We start from the raw sequence: 24,031 nt of genomic DNA, 5'->3' as shown, positions 1-24,031 counted from the left end.
TTTTATAAGTAACGACAATCAACGCGAATGGCGGAGCACATTTTGTGTGAAGAACATGGTGTGCTGCTATACTCTGACATTCCTCAAATTTGCACTGCCACCCGAGTCATCGCAGCGAAGAATGTCGTCACTTGTATGAAGCATCAAGTCGTCCTCTTATCAAGGTGGTTTTGTTGGGCGAGTTGGTAATGATTGAATATGGGTAAAATTGCGCTCAAATAAAAACGAACAGAGAAGGGAGAGAAGAGACAAGTGCAAACTCACAACTCTATGTATTGAAGGAAGAAAAAAGAAGCACAGCCCGCAGTATCAGCTCGGGCGGAGGTCACACTGGCACGGGGGCACCCGAGCACGTGGAGGTCACACAACATTAACCACACTCGTACGATTGCAGATAAGCGATTTCCTTGTCGGTTAATGCCACAGAAGGTTGGCTGACACAACGCTCGCCTAGGCGGAGTATACTAAAACCTTCAAAAGATTTCCCTAGTGTGTTTTTCTTGGAATCTGCCGTTTATCGAGTTTTGTTTGTAAAGATGGTGCACACTTACACGCTTGAGAAAGCAGGGGTAGGTGACCCCCCACCGTGGAATTTAAAGAAAGAGTGTGTTCCCTTAAGCGGTCATTAATACACCGTCCCGTTTGTCTTACCTGGGATCTACCACATAAAAGGAGGATGTTATAAATCACACTGGTAGAGCAGGGCACAAAAGGATGGGCGTGTTTTGTGCTGTACCTGTGTTTTGTAATATTTTCTACTTTTGCTCAAACTTCAGAATAAATTTGACCCATTTTTTGGGGGGGCTGACATAATTGAGGGGACCCCGTACCTATTGGCTACCTATTTTGGATTGTGAGAAATTCTATGTATATGTGCAACCACCACCACTCTTTTTGTCGACGATACATGCAGCTTTTTCACATCCTTTTACTTTTTTATCAATTTTCCTACCACCTCAGTTAGCACCTGCGTTGAAAACCCCGATGATGTAAGCCTCACAATTTGAGCATTAAAGCTGCCTTTTATGGTGTGGAAAAATTACTTCTTTAAGGCTGAAGTAAGGCAAGAAAGAACTATGCCTTTTTTACGGCTTTTGAGTGCGAGGATGTATAGTGTAGTAAAACTTTTTTAGAACGGGGTGAAAATGACCAGCACAAATGGTTTGTTTGCAAAAATAGGGAAAGGTCTAGAAATCGTGGCGAGGGGTCACCTACCCCTGCATTGTCAAGCGTGTAAGTGTACACCATCTTTATAAAATACCTTGATAATGGGCTGATTCCACGAAAAACATAATAGGGAAAAATTTTGAAGGTTTTAGTATACTCCGCCTAGGCGAGCGTTGTGTCAGCGAACCTTCTGTGGCATTAACCGACAAGGAAATCACATTCCTGCAATCGTACGGGTGTGGTTGATGTTGTGTGCCCTCCGCGTGCTCGGGTGCCCCCGTGCCAGTGTGGCCAGGTGTGGCCTCGGCCCGGGCTGATCCTGCGGGCTGTGCTTCTTTTGTATTCCTTCAATGCATCGAGTTGTGAGTTTGCGCTTGTCTCTTCTCTGTCCTCTGTTCCTTTCTATTTGTGCGCAATTTTAACCATGTATATTCTCTTATCAGCAGCGTCCCAGCTTGTGCTTGATGACGCGGCGCTCATGTTGGGTCTGAATACTTCTCACATATCTAAGTGGCACAGAGTTTTATAGTGTAACGTCATTGTTATCTATATGTGTCGAAGCACGGTGTCACCCGAAAAAAAGAAGAAAAATAAGAAAAGAAAAGAAAATAGACTGGGATTGATGGGAAAGCGTCGGCAACTATTCTTTGTAGGATCCACCGACTTCGCATCAGGGATGTCGAGTAAATGCACACACACACACTCGGCTGTCACAACAGCAACAAATTCTGTATTTCACTCACGTCTTCTGAAAAAAAAAAAAAAAGAATCAAGGAACAAATTGGTAAATCATGACAGTGTTCATACAACAAACACATTATTGAGGTTATGAGTGTGTCCATGAGTCGAAATCCTCGTAACAAAGAACTCAAACCCAGTCCCACTGCACGCCAACCAAACCCGGCGACCAATGGCGGGTCGCTATACGTGCCGCTTGACCTCAGTGTGTAGCACGCAGAGCCTGCGGTATAGCAGCGCGATAAACGTCAGGGTGCGGGGGTTCGCAATCAGATGCCGCGCGATCCTACAGCCTTATACAGCTTAAGAAAAATAGGTGCTCATACGCTCACATACACGCGCCGGCCTCCTGCGACTTTGGGTGTCGAGTGGAACATGCACCCTTATGCCTGTTCGACTCGGTGGCATCCGTTTTGTACTATCAACCTCTATAGAGTTCCCCAATACTGAAATAGCAGCGCTGTAAATCTAACGCTTCTAAAGTATGTGGGGTGATCAAAAACGAAACTGCCTAACGACTAGAGCAACCACGGGTTTATTGTTGTGGCCACGTGTGGCTCGTGTTTTTTGTTTTTGTTTTTCTGTCGGGACATATGTACACGTGTTCGTACAAAAATAAAAATGGTGCACAATTGCTGGGTAAGCGAAATAAGGCGAATTAAAAACAATAATCTCGCAAAAAAAAAAAAAAAAAAAAAAAAAAAAAAAAAAAAAAAAAAAAAAAAAAAAAACGGCGGGGGTGCCAATGGGGCTGGGGCCGTCAGGAATGTCTTCGCGTTCAGATGGTGTCGAGATGTAACGGAATGTCGCTGTAAGGCAGTGGGGGAGGGGCTGCTGCGTACGTGTCGTGTTGTCCTCGCTCCAGCTGTACACAAAAATACGAAGGCAGGCTCTTCCTTTTGTACATGACTTGTCAACTGCGAGTACCGAAGTTCCTACGGGCTGGCGAGAGGACATCCTCGAACAACTGCTAAGCCGACTGGCCGCTGAACTTTAATGAGCAGAGCAGGAGCCCGTAGACGAGTAGAAGCACGCGGCTACAACTCATCGAGTCCATCGGGCTACAGTTAAACAACAAAGTCATCTAGGCGCAACAAAAAACAACATAGTATCAACAAGGTATCTGACTAGATCCACGGGGCGCGCACAAATGAGCCGCGCAACATTTCCGCTGTAACAAGCGCACTCTACAGATGCGGTACATACTCTCTGTCAAGAAAGAAACTATAAAAAATTCGCTGCAACATCCCATAAAACTTTGAAGGTTTAATAAAACGCTCTCGGGAGACTAGATGCGAACTGCTCTTGAGAGGTGAATCAGCGACGACTGCACAAAATGTCGCACCGCGTCGTGTCCCATGGTAATATCACGCGGTTTCCACTTGGAACTGACACAGCGAGGCTGGCGCTGGGGGCCTTATTCTCTGCCCGTTCGACGAGGAGTAAAGGCGGCACAGGACACGCTCGAAAGACGAGTGGACCCTCCCAGCACAGAAGGTCGCTGTGTACCTTGCTCCCTCGACCCAGAGCTTCGTGGAGTCCGAACCGGAATTTTGAACCGGAAATGTCAGACCGGACATTGGGTTCAATTCCCTACAGCCGGTAAACTACTCTCTCGGACATAGAGCTTCGGGGTCAGAGCGTGAGCCTCTCTTATAAACTCGGCAGGCGGCAGCCGCATGGACATATACGCATAATACTTGGTGATGTGAGGGTGAGCTGCCGACAGAAAGAGGAAAATATACAAGTGTGTGAGAATGTAATGCGATTCCCTTGCGACCCTAAAGTGCATAACGGGGTGTAAAGCTAGAGGCCGTGCACGCTACGATGCTGTGGTTAGTGGTGTAGACTGGTGTGGTGGAAAGGGGGGGGGGGGGTGATGGTGATGGACATAAAATGCATCGCCAGAAATGCACGAGGGACTTGGGCCCCCGACAGGGGAAGTAACAAAACAAATGTAACAACGTGAAAGCACGGCACGAAGACGGACTGAAAACGCACTTAACTGCTATCACAACGATCATTATTGTGAGGTGGACCCCAAAAGACCGAGGCCGCGGCGCGAGGCCAAGAGGCAGATTTCCGACAACGACAACGGAAAGGCTTAAAAAAAGACAAGAGACGGGACCAGGGTGTTGTGAAGACGTCAACAGAGTCACAGACAAACGGCCCAACTGCGACGTTCGCCGGACAATCCGAAGGCAGCGCGTCCACTCCCAGGGGCAGTGGCCCAGGATCGCCACATGAGAGAGCAAGTCCCTGGCCGAGGCGTGGACTACAGCCCGCCCAGTGCCGACATTTAAAAGGGCAGGCTGGACACGAACATGTTCTCGATGACGGCGGGTGCAGGCACCAACTCTTCGAGCTTCAGGTAGAAGATCCGCTGCAAGCCCTGCAAGCTCAGGCTTCGGAGGTCTGGCAGCTTGGCCAGCAGGCGAGAGAAGTAGTGGGGCTTCTTTTGCGCTTCGCTGTTGTACGTCACGTGGTCCCGCAGGGAGCTTACTATCTTCATCTGGAGCTGTTCCACCTTGGCGCAGTCCTTTAAGCCGTGGCGTTCTGCGAATCAAAAGACAAGAGAAGTAGCTTTGAATGAAAGGTGAAGCTCGCCTCGCACTATGATTCACACTTTTTAAGGAGTATGGAGCTCTGAGTTAACTTGCTACTATGTCACTGAAAGGCGTCAATAATGGCATAAGTGCACGGGTACATTCATGGCTATGTGAAGTGTTTTGGTTGTGCAAAGATATATGCTGACGAAACAGCTTCCAAAACGAGAAATCATTCTCAAGTGTGCCTCGTTATCTTTAAAAAAAGGTACGAAACGATTTTTTCTTTATGTTTCGCAATACGCTGTTTGGAATAATTCCTTGACGTTCATAACCAACACGCTGCCAGAACAAGCGGTCAAGCGATCTCAGATAATAATATTAATAATAATATTAGTAATATAATAAACCTTATTATTATTTTCTAACTAAAATACAATGTGGGTGGATGACAAGGGAAAAAAGCTTCTAAAAACAGTTTGACTTGCCCCAAGCCCATATATGCTGCTATAGTCAATGACAGAAACAAGAAGCACAGAATGTATTTTTTTTTTGATGGCCAGACTCCAGCATGCACTCGTTGTCTTCCTTCGTGCTTTGCCGATGCGTGCACGCTTGAAGCTGATGAGAAACCGAAGTCTTTTTGAAGGCAGGAAGCTTAGGATGAAGGAGGGACGACTGAAAGTTCTCCTTGTTCTCATGCTTTGTCAATTGCTATAATGTTCATCACAGCCACGCTTTGTGCATGGCAGTACACAGGGAACGTGCTGTGCTCTGGAGATTGTTGGAGTTCGGCTATTCCTGCCAACTCAGCTGTTGGACACGATCCTCAACGCGGATGGCCACCAACAAACTAACTGTAACCAAGCAGAAGTGAAGTGCTCCCACAGTACTCCTGCTCAGTTATGAGAAGCCTTTGCCTGAAGTCACCCTAGTGTGAAGCCCGTGACTACGTCATCATGCTTCGTGATCCCCACGACTACATCATCAAGCTTTGAGAAGGAGAGACCGAAAGAAACTCTCCGCTTCTCTGCTTGGAAGCAGATCGCGACAAAGATGCTTCTGGCTCAATGGCGTTGCCTGCGAGTATACTTGTTTCAGTGTGCTTCTGTACGGTGAGTAACATTCAAACCCAAAATCGTTTCATGGCCCCTTTAGAAACTAGGTAATACGCGATAGCAAAAAGTTATATGTATTCTTTGATTGCTTACTTGAAGTGCTTGATTAAAATCAGGGCGTCTCTACTCAGAGTCATACTTAAGCCCGTCTCAACCCTGATTCACATGGTGCGAATTTACCTGCGATTTCGCAGCTGCGGCGTTGAGCTCTTGCAGCGTCCACCACGCATTGTTTGACGCACGAGCGACCTCACAACTGCGAAATCGCAAGCTAAATCGTACCATGTGAATCACACTTCACATTGTAGAATTTTGCTTGCAATTTTCAGATGCAACGTCGCTTGGTGCAGCAAAAAAACAACAACAAAAAAAAGGTAAAAAGTAAAGTGGACGGCAGATGAAGTACACGTTGTTTGCACGGGTTTTTGCCGCATGAGACCGATATTCGCAAGTGGAATCGTATCACGTGGAACGGGCTTCAGCGTACAACGGTCTTGAAACCGCCGGCGCGAGCGTGTGGCTGTTGGGCAGGCGGTTCATTTCTCCGTGCTCCAGCGCCAATGAGACGCTAGACGTAACCACGCGCTCGTGACAGTAACTTCGACAGCGTTCTGGATTAAGTATAAAACAAAGTATAATCCCCCATAGATAAATTATTTCAAGATACCACTCTTCGGTGCAGGTGCACAAACCATTTCCAGAATGCTTCGCCCCCCCCCCCCCCCCCCCCCCCCTTCTAGAATATGCACCATTCCAAGGTTTACAAATCCACAGCCTCGCGTGCAGTCTCCACCAACGTCGGTCTCAACAGCCCTACGCGCGTGTTCGCCTCTTCGGAAAGTGAACAAATTACGCGCCGTGCGCACGAATGCCGAAAAGGGAATTTGCCAGGAGCCCTTTATTGAAACGGCGAACGTCTGAACATTCTGAACAGTGGCGGCCCAGACGACACCGTGGAACGTGCCACTTTAAAACTATAACAACGAGGTGGAAATTGAAAAATTTTGAGAGTTGCACTCTGGCAGTGCCAGCTCTTGGAACATATAGCAAACTTCTTAATGGGGTCTATACACGATTGCAAACGGCACCAGGCCACCACCATGTCTCTGCTCGTGTCAACAAGGACGCGCAACTGCAAGCCTGTTAAAGTTATCTTCAGGCGCAAGCTTGACGCGTGGGGCCACAGCCTGATGGCCATCCTCATCAAGCTGGTGCCCCATGCGCACAGGAACGTGCAGTATGTGCGCAAAGGTAAGTTTAGTAGACTTGCTGTTTAACGTGTTTACTGTCACGAGCAAAGACGAGGCAGCGGCCTGGTGCCCTTACTGCAGTCGTTTATTGGAATCATGCTTATGCCTCACATATAAAAAAAAAAAAGAAAAATAAATAACGACAGAAATTTTGACTTTGGGGTTTCATTCACTTCCAATAAAGCGCCCCCGATTAAGCACGGTTCAGTTGTGAGGAGGAGTTTTGAACCGTGTGGGCGAGGATATTTCCGGCTACGACACTAAAACGAAGAGCAGCGACTTACCAGTGACGAGAGTCAGCGCAGCAAGGCAGGCGAATGCAGATATGTCAATCTGCATGGCATGCAGACTTTGAGAAAACTCGAAGATGGCACCGAGCCAGTCCCCGAAGATCCTCTCGCACTGGCTCCGATGAAGAACGACCCCGTTGCAGAAGGTGAACTCGTCGTCATCTTGCCTGATCCTACAACAAAACGAGGGGTAACCTTAACTTCCAGGGAGAAATCGCAACAGTAGCGTAAACTCTAGGCTTGTGCATGCATTGTGATAGCATGAAACGGCTTGTGTCATCACGCAATAAGCGGGGACAAGTCCAATCTAAAACATTCGTCCACTGTGTTTGTGCATTTTACTCTTCCTCGTTCATTGCTCAATGTCCTTTTCATCCTGACATCCCTAACTTTCTTGGACATCGACGCCTCGGCGCATGCACTAAAATGAAAATTTCAACTGAACTACAACAAACATCGAAATATACCCCGGTAATATTTTAGATGACACTCATAAAATATCAATAGGCAGTAATTAAACTTTTGGACGCGTATAGTTTTTATTCCATGGCTCTACAAATTGTTAGCATTGAATGCTGTGGGCCAAATTCACAAAATTGTAAATTTCAGCTTTTCTTGACAAAGATCGTAATGTTCCCGAAGAATGTAATTGCCTGGGTATCATAGAAACGGCAAATAAACTAGAATTTTGATATTTTGAAAGCTTTTTATTTCACACAATGCCCCAGAGAGTTAGCCATGACTACAGAATCTACCCTACCAAATCGCCACTGCGGGCACCATATACTCGGCATAGTACCATATTTACTCAAGTACAATTTGAAAATGTTACTGTAATCTGAATCAAGCATACCAAGACAACAAAGGAACAGTTACGGAAAAACAACAGCAATAACAACTCCCATCTGCTTAACGAGAGTTTGACTTCGTAATATTAGGGTGGCTGGATGTGTGGATGTTGCATAGATGTTAATGACTATACCCTTTGTATTGGGCGGTAGCTTGCGCCACCTAGCCTAAGTCTAAGAAGACAGACATACGATTCAACCCGCCCTTCTTAGCCTATTTTCTCCCCCTACCACCAGGCAGTGTGGGAGGATGACCTTTGGGGGATCGGGCAAAAAAAAAAAAAAAGCTAAAAAACATCCCCCCGCCTCTTCCCCTCGGCGAGGGAGTCGCCAATCTTCCTCTCGTCAAACCTTGTCGGCTTTACCCCAGCACCGGACCCACTGGGGAATAGGGTTGAGACTTTGGGACGGAGCCACGCCCGGGGGTGGAGAGACCCAGTTTTCCTCCATCTTGCCTGTGCTCAACTGTGCTAGTTAGTTGTCCATCATTCGATTTTCCCTAGATAATTTACACCAATCTTGTAATTTCACCACTTTGTGACTATAATCCTTTCTCTTCCGTCCTTCCATCGTCGCCAGCGAAACCCAGGGCCCGCCAAATATGTTACCCCTTCAGGGAGGGCAGGGCAAAGCCCTGTGCACTTCAATACCAAGTGCTCAAGTGTTTCGCTATCATTATGGCAGGCAGCAAATAATGTGTCTGTCTCCGGAAATGTAGCCCCATACGTCCTCGTCCTCAAAACTGCCCTTCTCGCCTCAAACACTAAAGAACTTCCCAATGAATTGTCAAACACACTTTCCTTTCTTATGTCCTGTCTTTGTGTCCTGTACATTGTTGGAGCAGATTTTTCCGGCATTCTTACCTCACACGTTTTTCTTTCTGCCTTTTTCACTCCCCTTTCCACTGAAGTAGTCTGCTCAGCCCCATAACTAGTGTGTAGGTATTTAAATGTAAGTTTTCGGACTCGGTTTGTCCATTTTGTGTTTAAACTTTTCATGTATAAATACGTGAATACCTTTCGTGCCCACAGCATATCATCCATTTAGGTCAACCTTTGTTCAAATTTTAACTTACTAATTGCATCTCTGCTCTCAAAAGACGACCAGCCCATGTCCCCCTGTACTCCCTCATTTGCTGTCTTTCCATGTGCTCTCAGTGCCAATCTGTCTATGCTTCTTGGTCGAATTTCTAATCCCGATTGAACCTCTAATTTTATGCACGGCACCCCATTGCCAAAAGGTAGCCTTGGTACCATCCCTCCTTTCCATATACGTCGGACCACTTCATATCAATTATAGTTTCATAGTGCCTTGAGCTTCATAATAAATAAATTTATTTTCCCTTTTCTAATTATATTCTCCTCATGTTCCTTTAGATATTTCCTTCCCTAATTGAGCCATACTCCCAGTTATTTGTATTTTCCTACATGGTCTATTACAATGTCTTGTATCCTCAGGGGTTCCCTCTTTTCGCCGTTAAACACCATTACTCCAGACTTGTCACTACTAAAACCCATGTCCAAGGTGTCCCCCTCCTCTCCAAACATTCCAGCTAGTTCCTTTAACGTGTCCTGCTTATCTACCATAAGTACTATGTCGTCCGCATACATCAGTCCTAGTATTCCCTGTACTAAATATCTCCCTCCTTCCATATAACTTGCATCACACACTAAATTGCCTTTTCCATTTCCCTGAGATATATTATGAAGAGAAGCGGTGACAGTGGACAGCCCTGCCTGAGCCCTCCTTTATTGCTGTGGGCTGTGTAGTTTCTGCTTCCCATGTTATAATTACCTTATTGTCTGCGTACACCTGCTGAAAAAACCTAAACAAATTTGCACCTACGTTATACTCCTTCAGTTGACCCCAAATTTTTTCCTGGCTCACATTATCGTACGCTCCCCTGATGTCCAAAATAAGCGAACCATAAAGAAGTTTGGTTCTTCATTGCTATTTCTATACGTTGTGTGGCGACGAATAAGTTATCTTCCAGTCTTCTATCTCTTCGGAACCCGTTTTGGAGCTCACCCAGTATTTGCATATCTTCTGCCCATTCCTCCATTCTCCGCTTTACTATCTGAATAGCGAATTTGTATATAACTTTAGTTACCATTATTGGGCGATATGTCTTAATGTTCTCTTTGTTTCCTTTGCCTTTATATATTAGCTCATTTTACTTAGTTTCCAATCATTGGGTACCTCTCCTCCCATAATCATTTCATTAATCAGATACCGTAACTTCAGTTTGCTTGTTTTTCCTAGTGTCCTAATGAGTTCTATGGGTATATCGTCTCGGCTTGTCGCTGAACCTGCTGGAACCTTACTTTCTGCCTTATCCCATTCTCTTGTGGTCGTCTCGATTGTTGCATAAATCTGCTCCTCCTCTATACTGCTGCTGTCAGTGCTATCCACTGCCCCCCTCTGCTCAATCTGTGAGAAAGCCTCTTCGATTGTCCGTTTAATATACCCACGTGTCTATTCCCCCTCTACTCTTCTACCCTCCTGTATGGTCAGTATGGGTTGGAAACCCTCTGTCTTTCTCCAATGCGCCCTTTAATGTGCTCCCAAAACGTTTTTGCCGCATGCGTATCTTTTTTTTTTTTATTTACCTTCATCATCCACTGCACTCCTGCACTCCCAATTTTGGCCTGTATTAAAGCCAATGTCTCCCTTTTCCGCTCTTGGAAGTCCTCCCATTTTGATGCTAGTTCAGCTGGCAAGACTTTCCTTTTCTTTGCCCACCTATGCTCCCTAGATGCCTCTTGGCGCTGCAATATGGCTGCATTTACCTCCTTATCCCACCAGTGTTGCCCATGAGAAACAACTCAAGCATGATATCTTTTCTCCCGCGCGACGTGCGTCTCATCAAATTTATTTATTTATTTATTTATTCATATTACCCCTAAAGGCCCTCGCGAGAGGGTATTACATAGGGGGGGTACATAAATCGTTCCAATAGGAACTAGTGCACAGTGAACAACATATGAGAATACCAGAAAACAATCAATACACTTAATAATAAAAAGAAAATTAAGTACACACTCAAACGCCCTCTGTCGCATCGGTGAGAAACCTGCGCGTAGTAGCGGAGGATCGAAATGCACCTCCAGAACAGATCACTCGTCCAGTAAAACCAAAGCCGACAGTGGATGTGAGGCATAATGGCGTGCACCAGTGGCCTCAATACAGAGAGAAGAACAGGTGAAAACAATGCAAATCCTGTCACACCTTTCTCTAAAGTGCAAATCTCGATATGCAACTGTTCCTCCATACCAAGTCGTAACTGCTTTCAGTCATTCGATGAGAAGTAGTGCTGAAAATGGGCAACGTTGCTCAAGAGCAGCCTTTAAAAAACATGCTTACGAATAAAGTTTTTTTTTCTTTTTTTTTCTTTAGACCAGACTTCTGTTATGCTGCGTGTTCTAAAACCGCTTCGGGATTTTTAGGTCTCCAGTATTTTAAGTCAAGTTTTGGGCATCAAAGGGAAAAGGCGATACTAAACTGGCAAAGCTTAATCAATTAAATGGGTTTTCCTTTTCATTTGCTCTTTTGTTACCGTCCTCAAAAAAAAAGCAGATGCGTGGCAATTCAGTATTACTTTCCCCGCTAAGGAGACACACTTTTAGGTAGTTACTCACCTGTACGCCAACCGCAGAGCGAAGAGTTCTAAGCTGGCTGATTGGAACAGAAGCTCCTGGTCACTCCTGTCCAGCTCGCTGAAGCCAGGTATCTTCTCCGAGAAAGCCTTGATGTAATCGACGGACGACGTCAACAAGCTGTAGAACTGCTGAACCTCACTGGCCGTCCTCCTGGACTCGTCGACCGGCAATTCATGACACTGAAACGACAGATATGGCGGCCACTGAGCGCACCGGGACGAGTGCTAAACACGTTCCTAAAAAAAAAAAAAAAATGGAACAAAAGCTCGTTCCTAGTTCCTTCTGATTTTTGGAACGCGTTTCCGTTACAAGTGCTATTTGTGAAAAAGTAACTCATTCTCGTTACATTTAAAAGTATAGAATGTATCGTTACATATATGTTACATTTGTATTTTGATGATTACCATATTCAACTAGATCAAGCAGTTTTTTTTTTATCTATCCCATCAAATGGCAATATACGAATTTGAATGCCGTGATGAAAAGACACAAGGTGAAGAAAACAAGCGGAAGCAAGGTTTCATTTGTTGATATATTCACCTTTAAAAATCAAATCTTTTTGCCATATTCATCTTTGTGGTGAGCGATTCAGACGAGCCAAATATACTGTTACCCCACATTGCACGAGAGTTTTAGAACAACCTTACACGTTTCAGTGTAACAAAGTTCCGTGTTCTAACTTAACAACTCTTGCTTCTCGATGTTTCTGTCCGCAAGACGAGCAAGTGGAGAAGAGGGTAGGGCTTTTGGAAGGCCGGTCTTGCAAACTACCAGTCCTTCGTGAAGGTTGGGTATGCTGTTTGATTTGAAGGTGGGGGATAAGGGGAGAATCAGTGAAGGTTGATTTTGTGTATTTTAAGAGAACAATGTTCAGGATACAAGGTGTGTTCGATGTCTGGTAACATGTTCTTCTGTTTTAACTTTAGGTTTCTTTGTGCAAGTTCAGTGGTGGTTGCAGTCGGCGTTAGATTTCTGGGTGTATGATGATTCGTGGAAGAAAAGAAAGTAGCTGAGTTTAGACGTTCCACTTTCTGCATCTTTTCCTTCGACTAAAAGTTTTTTTTTTAACTGCACTCTTGGGCACTAAAAAGAAAGCATCGATGTCTACTAGCTCTCCTGCACCCAACTGTTAACGAGCGAGAACCCCTCAAAATAAGCCCTAAGATAAGTAATAGAAAAGTTCACGAGACCCTGCCCTTCGTATTGATATTGCTATATACGTTTAGAATTTTCCTCTTTAAAATAAACTAAAAATTACCCCACTGGAGAAAAAAAAAAAAAAAAAAAAAGGAACACCGTTCCTTTTTCTGTTTCAGTAAAAATGTAACTAGTTCCCGTTCCAGTTACACCGATGCAAAATGGAACGGCGGCGTTCCTTCGTTCCTCCGCAAAAAGCACGTTCCAGGAACGCCGTTGTGACGGAATGGAACGACGTTGTGACGGGACACTGACCGTGACCCGTCACATACGGTACTGGCGAAATATGGATGTACTGCCTCGGAGTGGATGGGACTAGGGCCTAAATCGGAACGCGCTTTTGGCAGGGTTAATGGGTTATACGTGTTTCCGAGAATATTTTGCATCAAATTCACAGCCCGTTTTTCTGGGTCAAGGAGCGCGAGCGCATGGCTAAGTCCTTGAAATCTCCGGGGCCCCGAGGGGGACGCACGTTTTGGTTACCGGCTGTTAAGTCAGCTCTCCTTTTCGTCCAATAGTGGCTCTTGGTTTTGGTCATCGTCAGGGACGTGTCCCTCCACACTTCTGGCTTCACCTCTGGAGGCCTCATGTCGCCTCCAGAAGCTTCCTATCCTCGACCGCATCTAGTCACCGACCGCTTAAGGAACGCAGGGCGTGGCGGTCCTGACGTCACGTCGCTGCGGTGGCGCTGCTATAGGCAGGGCGCATGCGCAGACTATCCACTCGACGCGAATCTGGCTCTTGCGCAGGCGCACTGCCCACACCTCGTGCAAAGCTTGTTTGGAAACCACGCGTTGGCCTATAGCCGTGCACAAAGAACCCCTACGCCAACCTGTCGTGTCTGTTTTCAAGCCCACTGTTTTCAGCTGTAATGTCGAAGCAACCGAGGGCATTATATTCATAGATATAGCCTCACTAACTAATAATTAATTGCAGAAAAATTTTTTTTTCTTTTTTTAAGATTGATTATTTTATTATAATTGCGTGACTTCGCTGAATCATAATGTTTCAGCGGACGCTGCAACGACCGACCAATTCAAAGATGAGGCGGAAAACTCCTGGGCGAAAGTTCGGAGAAACAGCACCAACAATTTAAATCGTAGAGTACGTTTCTTACTACCATTCAATCTTAGTTACAATTATCTTCACGAAAACTATCCGCAGTTAACCTGTCTGACAGTAGTGGTTCAGCGTTGACTTCTTACGATGCTCTGTATTCTCAAATTTTGAAGTATTTTCAGAAGCAATTAGTAACCACGACGATTTTCGCGGCACCTATCTATGCAGTCAAATAAAGCATAAAAACACACAAGTGTAAGTACCGGGCAGATTTTTTTCTAGACCAAACATATTGCAGCGGTGACCCACGAAAACGCACTGTTTAAGTCACCGCGCTCAAGCAGCACCGGAGGTCTTGTAAATTCTGAAATGCGCTTCGATCTCGAGCAGCTGGGACGTATGTTTAAACGTTGGTGTCTCACAAAAGCAATCGCAAGAGAGCACGCTCACTTACCGACGAGTAATCTCTGTTCACGAGGTCCGGAGAGGTGTCCACGTGGGCTCTGACGAGGGCCGTGATGAGACTGACAGGTGGCGACGGTGGAGATTCTTGGGGGCTCTTTGGTTTCGAGGGAAGACGACCGCGTCGACCCTTCAAGCTGTCTGTTCGAACCACTGCAAGTGAACACAAGTGATGCTCGATAAAACTAACTCATTATAGACCAGCCTGTCTCTCTATCTAAAATATTAATAATGTAGTGTCTTTATACAGCCGGAAGTTAGTCAGCCTCAATGGGCGTCTGGTGTCTCAGCAGTAGATGAGAAATTTTGCCATTAGAGTACAACCGATAGCTTAGGGTCTTTAACGTGCATCACGCAGTAGTGATACACGACCGCATGTCGGTACGATGCTCATCCAGATCGAAACGGGCAGGGGTGGGGATTGAAAGTCCCTGTATTTGACATCGGAATTGTTTTCCGAAGCTACGGAGAGTTACCGCCGCACAGTCAGCAAGTACTCTTAATCTTCGGTTAAAAGAACTAACACTTGGTCTCAATCGCAACGAGGCCAAATGTACCCAAGAAGAATGAGTGAAGGTATAATCATCCTAGTGCCACGAACGAGACAAACCCTCCGAACCACACTTTAAAAAGTATGCGAGTTTACTTTCCTGCAAAACATAAAAAAAAACACGAAAAAAAAATTCCAGCGAATGAAGAAGCTCATACTATTAGCTCAAATACTATTAGATGTAAAAATGTGATGTCAGGGTCATGGTCATTGTCCCTGTGCACATGTCATTTTTTTCACAACTAATCGTATTCTGCTGTTCGTTGTTCGCGGGGATTCTTATATTGTTCGTCTTGATATGGTTGTCTCGTGTTCTGCGCGAAAGTGAATTCTCACGGACCTTTTTTCTTTCTACAGTGCATGGTTCGTCTAAGCTAACAGTGATTTTAAAACAACAAGCACAAAAAAAAATAATAAACGAAATAACAGAAACATGAACATCTAGTCAACGATTAACTTTGCTCAGTTTTATTGCAGATGAAGCGATTGTCCAAGTCCTGGGTGCGCTCACCTTCTTTGACCATGCCAACGGCGAGGCATTTCTGGAATCTGCAGAACTGGCAGCGGTTTCTTCTTCTTTTGTCCACGGGGCAATCTCTATTTGCAAGGCACACGTACTTGGCTCCCTTTTGAACTGTCCTCTGTGTAGAATAATAATAAAAACAAAAATAGGTGCAGGTGAATTCGGGTGAAAATGTCACATTCAAGGCATCACCCGAATTCCTTTAGAAACAACAAATTAAACTACTTTATATATAAAAAAGCGCTTCTCGAAAGATTCTTATCTAAACTTTAATTAAATCAAGGTTTACGGAAAGCGAACCACATGCGCATGTGGGCCACGTACTTTGAGACCCTAAGCTCGCGTACCATATTAATTGTTACTTTTATTACGAGATACAATAGGGTATATATAGGGTATGTCTCGCACGAAATAAAATATACATATAATATATTTACAGACGCGGCGGAACGGAGTTTAACGCGTGAGAGCTGTCGACTATGCCGATGAAAAAGCGCTCGGAACCAGTGTGACTTCGTACCTTGAAGAATCCTTTGCAGCCTTCGCACGTTCGCACACCGTAGTGCTGGCAGGCTGCATTGTCTCCGCAGACGGCACATAACTGGTAGGATGGTGTCGGGGGAGCGGGAGAGGACGTCGAGCTCGAACCCGACGCTGGTGGCGTGCCAGGGGCCGAAGGCATCGCGAGTCGCAAACTGCGGAACAATGATGACTAATTTAACGCTCATGCCCATATGTTTGACCAAGGATGCCAGTGGTTGGACCCTCCCGAAAACTGAAAGTTTCGAGCTCTGTGTTAGCGAACCTAAAATAACGCGTTACCGCGGAACCATCAGTGCAAAGAAAACTGTACGTTGGAGATTGCTCTGAACTGCTCGTGAACTATAGTTTTTTGATCCTAACTAGTCTCTTCGCCGAGAACGTAGAAATTGCCAATTTTAATGTCTGACAGTTTTGCAGTATCTTCATATCATACAATAAAAAGCATAGTTTCGAAAAAAAAAAAAAGACTCGATTGATGAATTTTACAAATAAATTTAGCGGTGAATAAACGCTCTCGTCTCCTCGTCACCCTCAGTTTCTCGTTGTGACAGTGCACCTAAAGTTCCCGCTCGTAAAGGACTATATATTACTGTACAAAAAACTCGAGGCTTCGTGCATTGGGAAGTTGCACAGTCGTTCGGTCAATGAGACGTGAATATCAGATTTCTTATCTCAAAAGATAAATATATCTTACTTGAAAGTTATATGTGCTGGTTCCTATGCGCTCGAAATGCGTCTTTGGTAGCTGTCATCGTTTTACTATTCACGTGCTTGTCTTAATTATAGTCTGCCTTTCTGGATAATGGAAGCTTTGATAGAACCGAGCAGATGCTCCGCCTCCATATGCGCACGTTGTCTTCCGCCGGACTTCGTCTGCGCGTGCGAGGAAGCGTTATCAAAGGCAGAAAGCTGGAGGTGGAGCGTCGACTGTGCTTTTAGCCTGTCGCCGACTATGGGTCCTATCCGGAACGAGGTGCTACTAGATCGGTACTTGGCGTGGTAAAGTAACGAAGTAAAAGTTTTAAGTTTATGGTGGTTATCTTTGTGGTTTCGAAAGCTAGCCGCCACTGACTCGGAAGTTGATGCACCGTGCGCGGCGCGCAAAAGTTTGTTGTAAGTTTTTTTTTTTTTTTTTTCTCGAGAGGCAATGTGTCGTGTTGGACTCATCGACTGCCTGATCTCTCAACACAGCGGCCGCTTTTTTGCGAGAGAATCATTTCCGAAACTCAGACGTATCTCAGGTTCTGTGTTCGTAAACCTTTGCAAGCTCCCTGCTGCGTAAGATTCGCCGTTCATATATCGTAACACCGGCGTTTCCGAAACAATTTTACCAGCGACGGAATCACAAACGATCGTGAGGCAAAATGGTCACATCGACACAGAGAGGCCACACCTCCGACAAAGGGTGCTCCCCAAGCGTGCGGGAAAATGATTGGCAGAAAACCGTATCGAGTTCCGCGGGTCAGTGAGCGAGGCGAGACTCACCTTGCTTCCCCCGAGGTGGAAGGCTTCGTCAACGTCGACTTCCTGGACTGGACCCACGCAGAGCTGGGACTCGGCAGAGGCGGCGTGAGGTCTCCGGGAAAAGAGGTCATCGACGAAGACGAGCCTCCGGAGGCCAGGCTGAAGCTGGTGCTTTCCGACGCGCTGGGTGGGACCTGCGGCGAGGCTCCGGGGAACACGACGCCCTTCTGGAAGACGGGCGGTGAAGGCGACGGATGTAGGTAGCCGGAGAAACCTGCTTTAGCGTGTTCTTGCTCGCTCTGGTATTGCACGTAGCAGCTGGACGTCTGGTACGTTGGCGGTTCCGTCTTGTAGAAGTCCTGCGACGTGGTCGTCATGGCGGGTGGCGGTGGGGTGAAAGGCGGCCTGTAGCCGGACGTCTGTGGCTTGGGCGAAAAACCTCCGACGGACACCTGGTAGGACTCCGGGCTGCCGGCTTGGCCGGGCAGCTCGGAGTCCGACCGAAGTTCTTCGAATTTGAAGGAAAACACACCGGAGTGGGTGATGTCCCGCCTGTACCTGGAAGCAAGGGGCGTTTGCTGAAGACGGGCTACCCTCTCGGCCGGGGTCTGGCTTGTGAAGCGGCAAGGCGTCGGGGCAAGCAGGCAGTATTTCGGCAGTGCGGGAGGCGAGGCCCCGGAAACCCACCTGGGGGAGTAGGTTTCTTCGAAGCTGGGTAGGGTCGATGGGTTGGCGGGGGAGATGCTCAGGGGGGCCAACGGAGTCGGCTGCTCGGGGCTCACGGCTGGGAAACTCGACTGGAACATCTCCTGGTAAGAGGACGCCTCTCTTGCGCCGAACACTTCCGAGCTGACCTGCGCTCCCACAAATTCCAGACCGGGCAGCTTCAACTCCTCACTCAGCGACAGTGATTCCTCGGCTGGGAACGAGGACGACAGGTAGTCGGCGTGTAAGAGGCTGCTCGTAGAACTTAACGCTGCGCTCTGAAAACGAAGAGCGAACGAGTCGACATCAGTCCAGGGGCCATCGCCAAGTGAGCACTCGCGATGAAACGCGCGCCAACCAATGCCCCACGCGCACAAAGGAAGAACGCACGGGCCTCGGGAGCGAGCGCCGCGCACCTGGCCGCTTCCGGTCAGTGCGCGGCGCTTCAGACGCCGCGCTCGGGTCAGTCGCCGAGCACTGTGCACATAAGCGACTGCCCCACCTGCGCCCGACTCCGGGCTCTCCGTGCGGCGCCTGGACCGACCGCACTCTTTGCCGATTGCCGGCACTCTGCGACCGTGAGTTGGGCGTATAATCGGCCCAGGACCGATGGGGCTAGTGACCGGAGAAATGGTACGCTCTTCCCTCCCTTCTTACTCGACATCCTGGTGTGCGTTGTCCCTTACGTCGAGGGGGTAGAACACCGGGCGGTACACTGTAATTCTGTAACTCGACCGGTCACTCACTTTGTTGAGTGACGTGTATCGGATACAGCGCAATGGTCCCGAAAACATGACTGCGAACGCACGTGCATCGTTTTTTTTAGTTTTTTTTAGGGTTAGTAGGATGTTCAGTCATCACACAGCGACTGAATACAAGCTCAACAAAAGTCTACGCGCCGTGTGCAGGGCATCGACTTTTGTTGATGCGCCGCACATTGCGTAAGTACATACACTATGTGAGAGACAAAAACGGAAAGAAATAAAGAAGACTTCGCATATTTGTATTGGGAAAGAAAGAAAAAAAAAACAAAAAAAAAACAACAACAACGGAGTGCTAATTTCCAAACTGATCTTGGCAATACATCGAAAAGCTTCGCTTTACTCTGGAACATTTAAGTTTATATCACTGACTGAAAGGGTGTTGCCGATGAATTCATACACGCGTTTGCTTGCACCAGTTGCATTGTTAGTTTAGAGTTATATTATAACCCAGACTGCACTTCAAGCGCCGTAACATCTAATGTCCTACAAGAGGACGCATCTTGTTGAAATTTATAGTAAAACGACCCGATTTCCAACTCCGTGAATTTTTATGTCCATTCATAGGTAAGAACGAACTTCACATTAGATATGCTGCGTGCCAATTATGAATACCAGAAAATGTTGATATTATAAGATATTTCTACGAATGGTGGTATTTATACCGATCACCAACATGTCAAACTGTACTCCACAAGGATTACCTCTACTCCTGAACTGTTCTCCGTAAGTGCTAACAAGCTATGGTAATTAGGATAAGTACTAACACGGACAAGCCTCTCTTCTGGTGAAATTGGTAGCTCTCGAAACGCCAGAGGAAACATAAATTCGGTTTAGTCATAGAATACATAGGACCTTAGGTTAAGAAGCCGATTTCGGGGCGGTTCACAGCGCTTCGCAACCACGGAGGAATCTGAGTGGTGAACTCTGCTTACGCTACTAGGCCACGAACGTAGATTTTAGGATCTCTCTCCAGTTTCATCCAAGACCACGTCAGCCTCACTAGTGAGAGCCGATGCACGTGTGGGTTGCATATAATCGGTCAACAGTCAAGCCGTCTGTCCATGCTACTGCTTCGTCTGCGGATGTCAAGAAACAATAGAAAATGCGCGCTTCAAAAACAATATAAAATGCCAACAAAAAAGGAGCTGGAGCAGGTGCAAAAGATGAAACCGGCCCGTTGTTTGTCTGGCGATCACTTATGCTAGCCAGAGACTCTTCACCGAAAGGCTAGCTGCGATCAACGAGCAACAGGTGGCGAAGAAAACGCGGATCTATGTGCCAGCAGCGTTCCCTTGCAGGGTTCGGGCTCGTTTGCCACCGGACACCGTGGACCACGGCGATCTGCGCAGGATGCGAAAGCGACTCTAGCACTTGGAGTGAAACAACACGACTAAGCTATAAATACGATATACTCTTAATTTGTGACTCAGTCCTATAGATGGCCACCTGCCATAGTTTTGATACTGGAAACATGCAGGATGGTACCTTGCATCAAAGAATTTTGAGATGAGAAGGAAACAATAAACACGCGACACGTCCTTTTTTCTTCCCCTGTGTGCTTTGCATTTGTGGTTACTAAAAAAACAACAACAACAAAGAATCTCAGACATTGACCATAATCTTTAAATTGATCGTAAAGGAACGTGGATGCTTCGTAACACCGCAGAGAGTTCTAACAATATTTGTTTAGAATGTGCACATTTTGCATACTCTGTCTCGTAGTTAATTTCAACATACTACAGTACTTTTAAACTGGACATGAACAAGAAACACGATTGGGAATCATCCCTTTACTTTATGGTTATCTAAGGGGTGCTGCTACCGCAGAACTGGGAAGGTCGTAGGCGGTTAGCTTCAATTAGAGGGTTACAGGGAAGGCTACACGCAGCCCAGGTATCTGAGGACGCGTATCGAACGGCTTTAAAGAAGAATGGGTGAAACACAGATGGACGCAGTGGTGAACAATGTCGCAGCCTTGCTGCTCCAGTCAACGAACGAATACCTCGCGTGACTGGTATTTTTGCGCCTCTTTGCTCCACGCCCGGACAGACAGGTTTCAGGGATCTTTTAGCAACTATAGCTCGGACAATGAGGAGCATCTTGGTATTGTCGGAACTAACGTTGTGAATGGAACCACCAGATGGTTCTACATTGAAGCGTGCATCATCATACACCCCGTTAGGGCTCACAGGAATATTCCGTGAACAACTTGGGGAAAGCCATTTTATTTTTAATGACACAAATATCCAGTAAAGCCTTGAGGCTGCACTAGCGACGCGTACTGCGGTAATATGATGGGCCGTCGTTGGTTTTTGAAACGAACTGAACATCTGCGATGTTTCTGCGCAGGCATTATCTTGTCAAAAGTCCGAACATCAGGAAGAAAATAAAACAACCAACGATGCCCAGCTTCGACCATCTGTGCAAAGTAGTGTCCACATCAGTCTTGTGCTTACGGCTTTCAGCATCCAGCGGCGCACAAGACGCCGATAGAACTCATCCCGCAAGTCTGGCTGTCTGGCGAACGCGGCGGAGGAGCCGTCACCCGGTCCTTTTGGACAATATACCCACCGTGACCGGTGGAAAAAAGAACACACCGTGACCGCCTGAAAAGAAGAACGCCCCGTGTAGAATAAGGCTACAGCCTTATTCTACAACGGGCTTCAGGAAAGCTGACTGGCGGATGCATTGCGTTCCATCACTAAAGTCAGGCGTCCTCCGCTTCCGTCCGAAAGGCGGGCACAGTCTCAAGTGAGAAGCTCTGCTAAGAACTGTCTGAGGAAGACACTCTCGATTTCGGTCAGCAGTTCTACTTTAGTGCAGAAAATACAACAAACTGCACGCCGCTGTGACACCAGACGCCCTTATAATGCAGACCAACTGCCCGCCGTCGAAACCTCACTACAACAAATTTGACTTTTTTGACTTCGACTAACCCAAATGTCCACTGGACATCTTATAATATTTGGCAACTAGAACGAACAAACAGCAAAACCATCAAATTGATGCGCACTGGATATGTAAAGAAGAGAGCAGATCCGTATGAGCGATTGAACTGCGAACTAAGTTGAACACTTATGTCTCCATCAGATAATATTAAAGCCTCCCCCTCCTCCTCCCCCCCCATTAAAAAAAATTCAATTTTAATGACGAGTATATTGGGAGCTCGCACGCAAAAGTAGCTAAGTTAGATATCCTAAGCGTCGAACCGCGCAATCTACTAGCTATACCGTCATATGTTTCTTGGTTCATAGCTGTTCTTGCGTAAATTTAATAATTATGGCAAAAAAGACCGAGCCATGCCCGCTCACAACTGGCCCTACGCCAAAACGGGTTTCAAAGAGGCCAGCGAATTTTCCCACCTTTCGTATAATCGTACAGGAAGAATGAATAAATGAGTGCATGTTTCCGAAAACCTGACTGGTTCAGTCGACCGAAGATTCCAGTGGCATGGTACGGGCCCAGCGGTTTGACTGGTTAATCTAGTCGAACACCCTACAACGCATTAACCACCCACGACTGTCTCGGCACCTCTCGTGCTGTCCAGACCGAGGTAAAATATCCTGACACCGCCCATCAGTGCCGATAAGAAGTACTGCGGGACTTGAGGCCCTGCCACACTCCAGAGTCTGTCCTTGGGCGCACGATGTCTGCATAATCGAATTGCTCGCCGATAGAGCCGTGCCGTAGGGCAGGTGGAAATCCGTGTGAGTAGTTCCGTCCCCGTCCCTTACTTCGGTCCCTCCCTGCTCGGGCAGATACTCGAGCACTTAACTTATCTGTTGACGTTCCCAGAAAGGAATTTCTCACTCTAGTCGTCTTATCGAGAGCAGCAACGTAAACATTCGATAACGATGCATATAGGCATGTTTCATCACGATAACGAGGCTCCGAGGGAAGGTACGCGAATCGTCAGTCGAACAAGCTCCGCCATTTGCAAGGCCGGGTAGCGGAGGTTCTATTTTTAACCTGACGAGGCGAGTTAGCGTTATTTTCTTCTTATTTGTACCGAAGCGATAAGCCACTCGAGCAGAGCAGAGGCCCCAGTAACATCGTGCAATCGGATCGCGAGCCCATCATACTTCTATGTAGTCCACGTTGGGTGGTTATATATGATATCATGACCCGCGGGGTTCCGTAATCTGCCTGTCCAAAGACGGCAGTGCGGTTGGAGTCTCCTGCGCCTGGGTATCTCGAAGAACTAAAGTTTACGCGTAGGATGACGTGGAGTAAATGCTTTGGAAATGCCTCACCCGAGTTCGCTCGAGATAGTGTGCCTGAGTCAGGACGGAGAGCACGTATCGAATTTGTGCAGTTCTGCTGGCTTATAGTGCGGCGTAATCGCGCCTTATTCTAACAAGATTTGTGCTCGAAAAATTAATTCAAAATGCGCAATATTCACGGCAAGCTAACAGACAAAAAATCGTCAGAACAAAACTTCCTAAAATGAGGAACCCAAAGCTGAATCTGTGCATTAGGTTTAAAAACACGTAACGTAAAAAAAAAAAAAAAATTACATGTAAAATAAATACTGTAAGTATTGTATGCGTACTCTTAAGACGTATTTGTACGTTACAGACCCAAACATAAATTATAGCGTCAACAATGGCCGACAATGTTAAAAGCAGAACTCTTATTGGAGCGTTTTTTGAAAGAAAATTCTCAAATATGATACGACAGCTATTTCGATTACGAGTATCGTCTTCAACGACCGCGGGCAGGGATTCGACGTGATGAGAAAGTTTGACGTCACACGAGTACCATCTACGAGATTTGTGAACTGTTAGCAGCGAGAACTTTCGGTGGCGCCCTCTGAGGGTTTCCTTTCGTGACGTCACGACCAGGATTTGCCTTACCGTGATTGGCAGGATTTGCTTCGTTGTGAACCGGCGATTGGGCAGGCATTATCAGCGTCCAGAAAGCTATGGTTTGGCCAATGGCGACCTTGGACGTCAGCGGCACGTTTGGTGGCGCACGTCGCTAATATGCGATGCACAGTCGCTGACAGCTCCAGAAACGCAGGGCGTAGCGACTCTCTTCTTGCTATCGCTCTGCAGCCAATCAGATCGCGCTATTAGGCGATAACTACGTCCAAGGACCAATCAGGAAGCTATAAGAGTGAACATAATAATCTGCACCCTGCGTTTC

At 46.6% G+C, this 24,031-nt stretch overlaps 1 protein-coding gene across 3 annotated transcripts in view; it reads right to left on the bottom strand.

The window, feature by feature from the left end:
* Positions 1–1,875: 1,875 nt before the first annotated feature.
* LOC8035831 (probable nuclear hormone receptor HR38) overlaps positions 1,876–24,031 on the bottom strand; it is a 36,410-nt gene continuing 14,254 nt past the window's right edge. The window contains exons 3-10 of one of the 3 annotated variants that reach the window (XM_040498561.2): positions 18,102–18,397; positions 17,436–17,972; positions 15,928–16,102; positions 15,396–15,525; positions 14,327–14,487; positions 11,596–11,795; positions 7,104–7,282; positions 2,641–4,461 (exon numbers count right to left, since the gene is read on the bottom strand). In XM_040498561.2, the coding sequence (XP_040354495.1) occupies positions 4,205–4,461; positions 7,104–7,282; positions 11,596–11,795; positions 14,327–14,487; positions 15,396–15,525; positions 15,928–16,102; positions 17,436–17,972; positions 18,102–18,397 (1,935 nt within the window). In that variant the 3' untranslated portion in view covers positions 2,641–4,204. Of the gene's footprint in view, positions 4,462–7,103; positions 7,283–11,595; positions 11,796–14,326; positions 14,488–15,395; positions 15,526–15,927; positions 16,103–17,435; positions 18,398–24,031 lie in introns of all 3 variants that reach the window. The other 2 variants (XM_029968470.4, XM_040498560.2) reach the window with 2 other exon arrangements.

This window comes from Ixodes scapularis, unplaced genomic scaffold (assembly GCF_016920785.2).
Source record: "Ixodes scapularis isolate PalLabHiFi unplaced genomic scaffold, ASM1692078v2 PGA_scaffold9__187_contigs__length_104089568, whole genome shotgun sequence".
In the NCBI taxonomy this organism is placed as follows: Eukaryota; Metazoa; Arthropoda; class Arachnida; order Ixodida; family Ixodidae; genus Ixodes; species Ixodes scapularis.
This window is presented reverse-complemented; position numbering and strand designations above follow the sequence as displayed.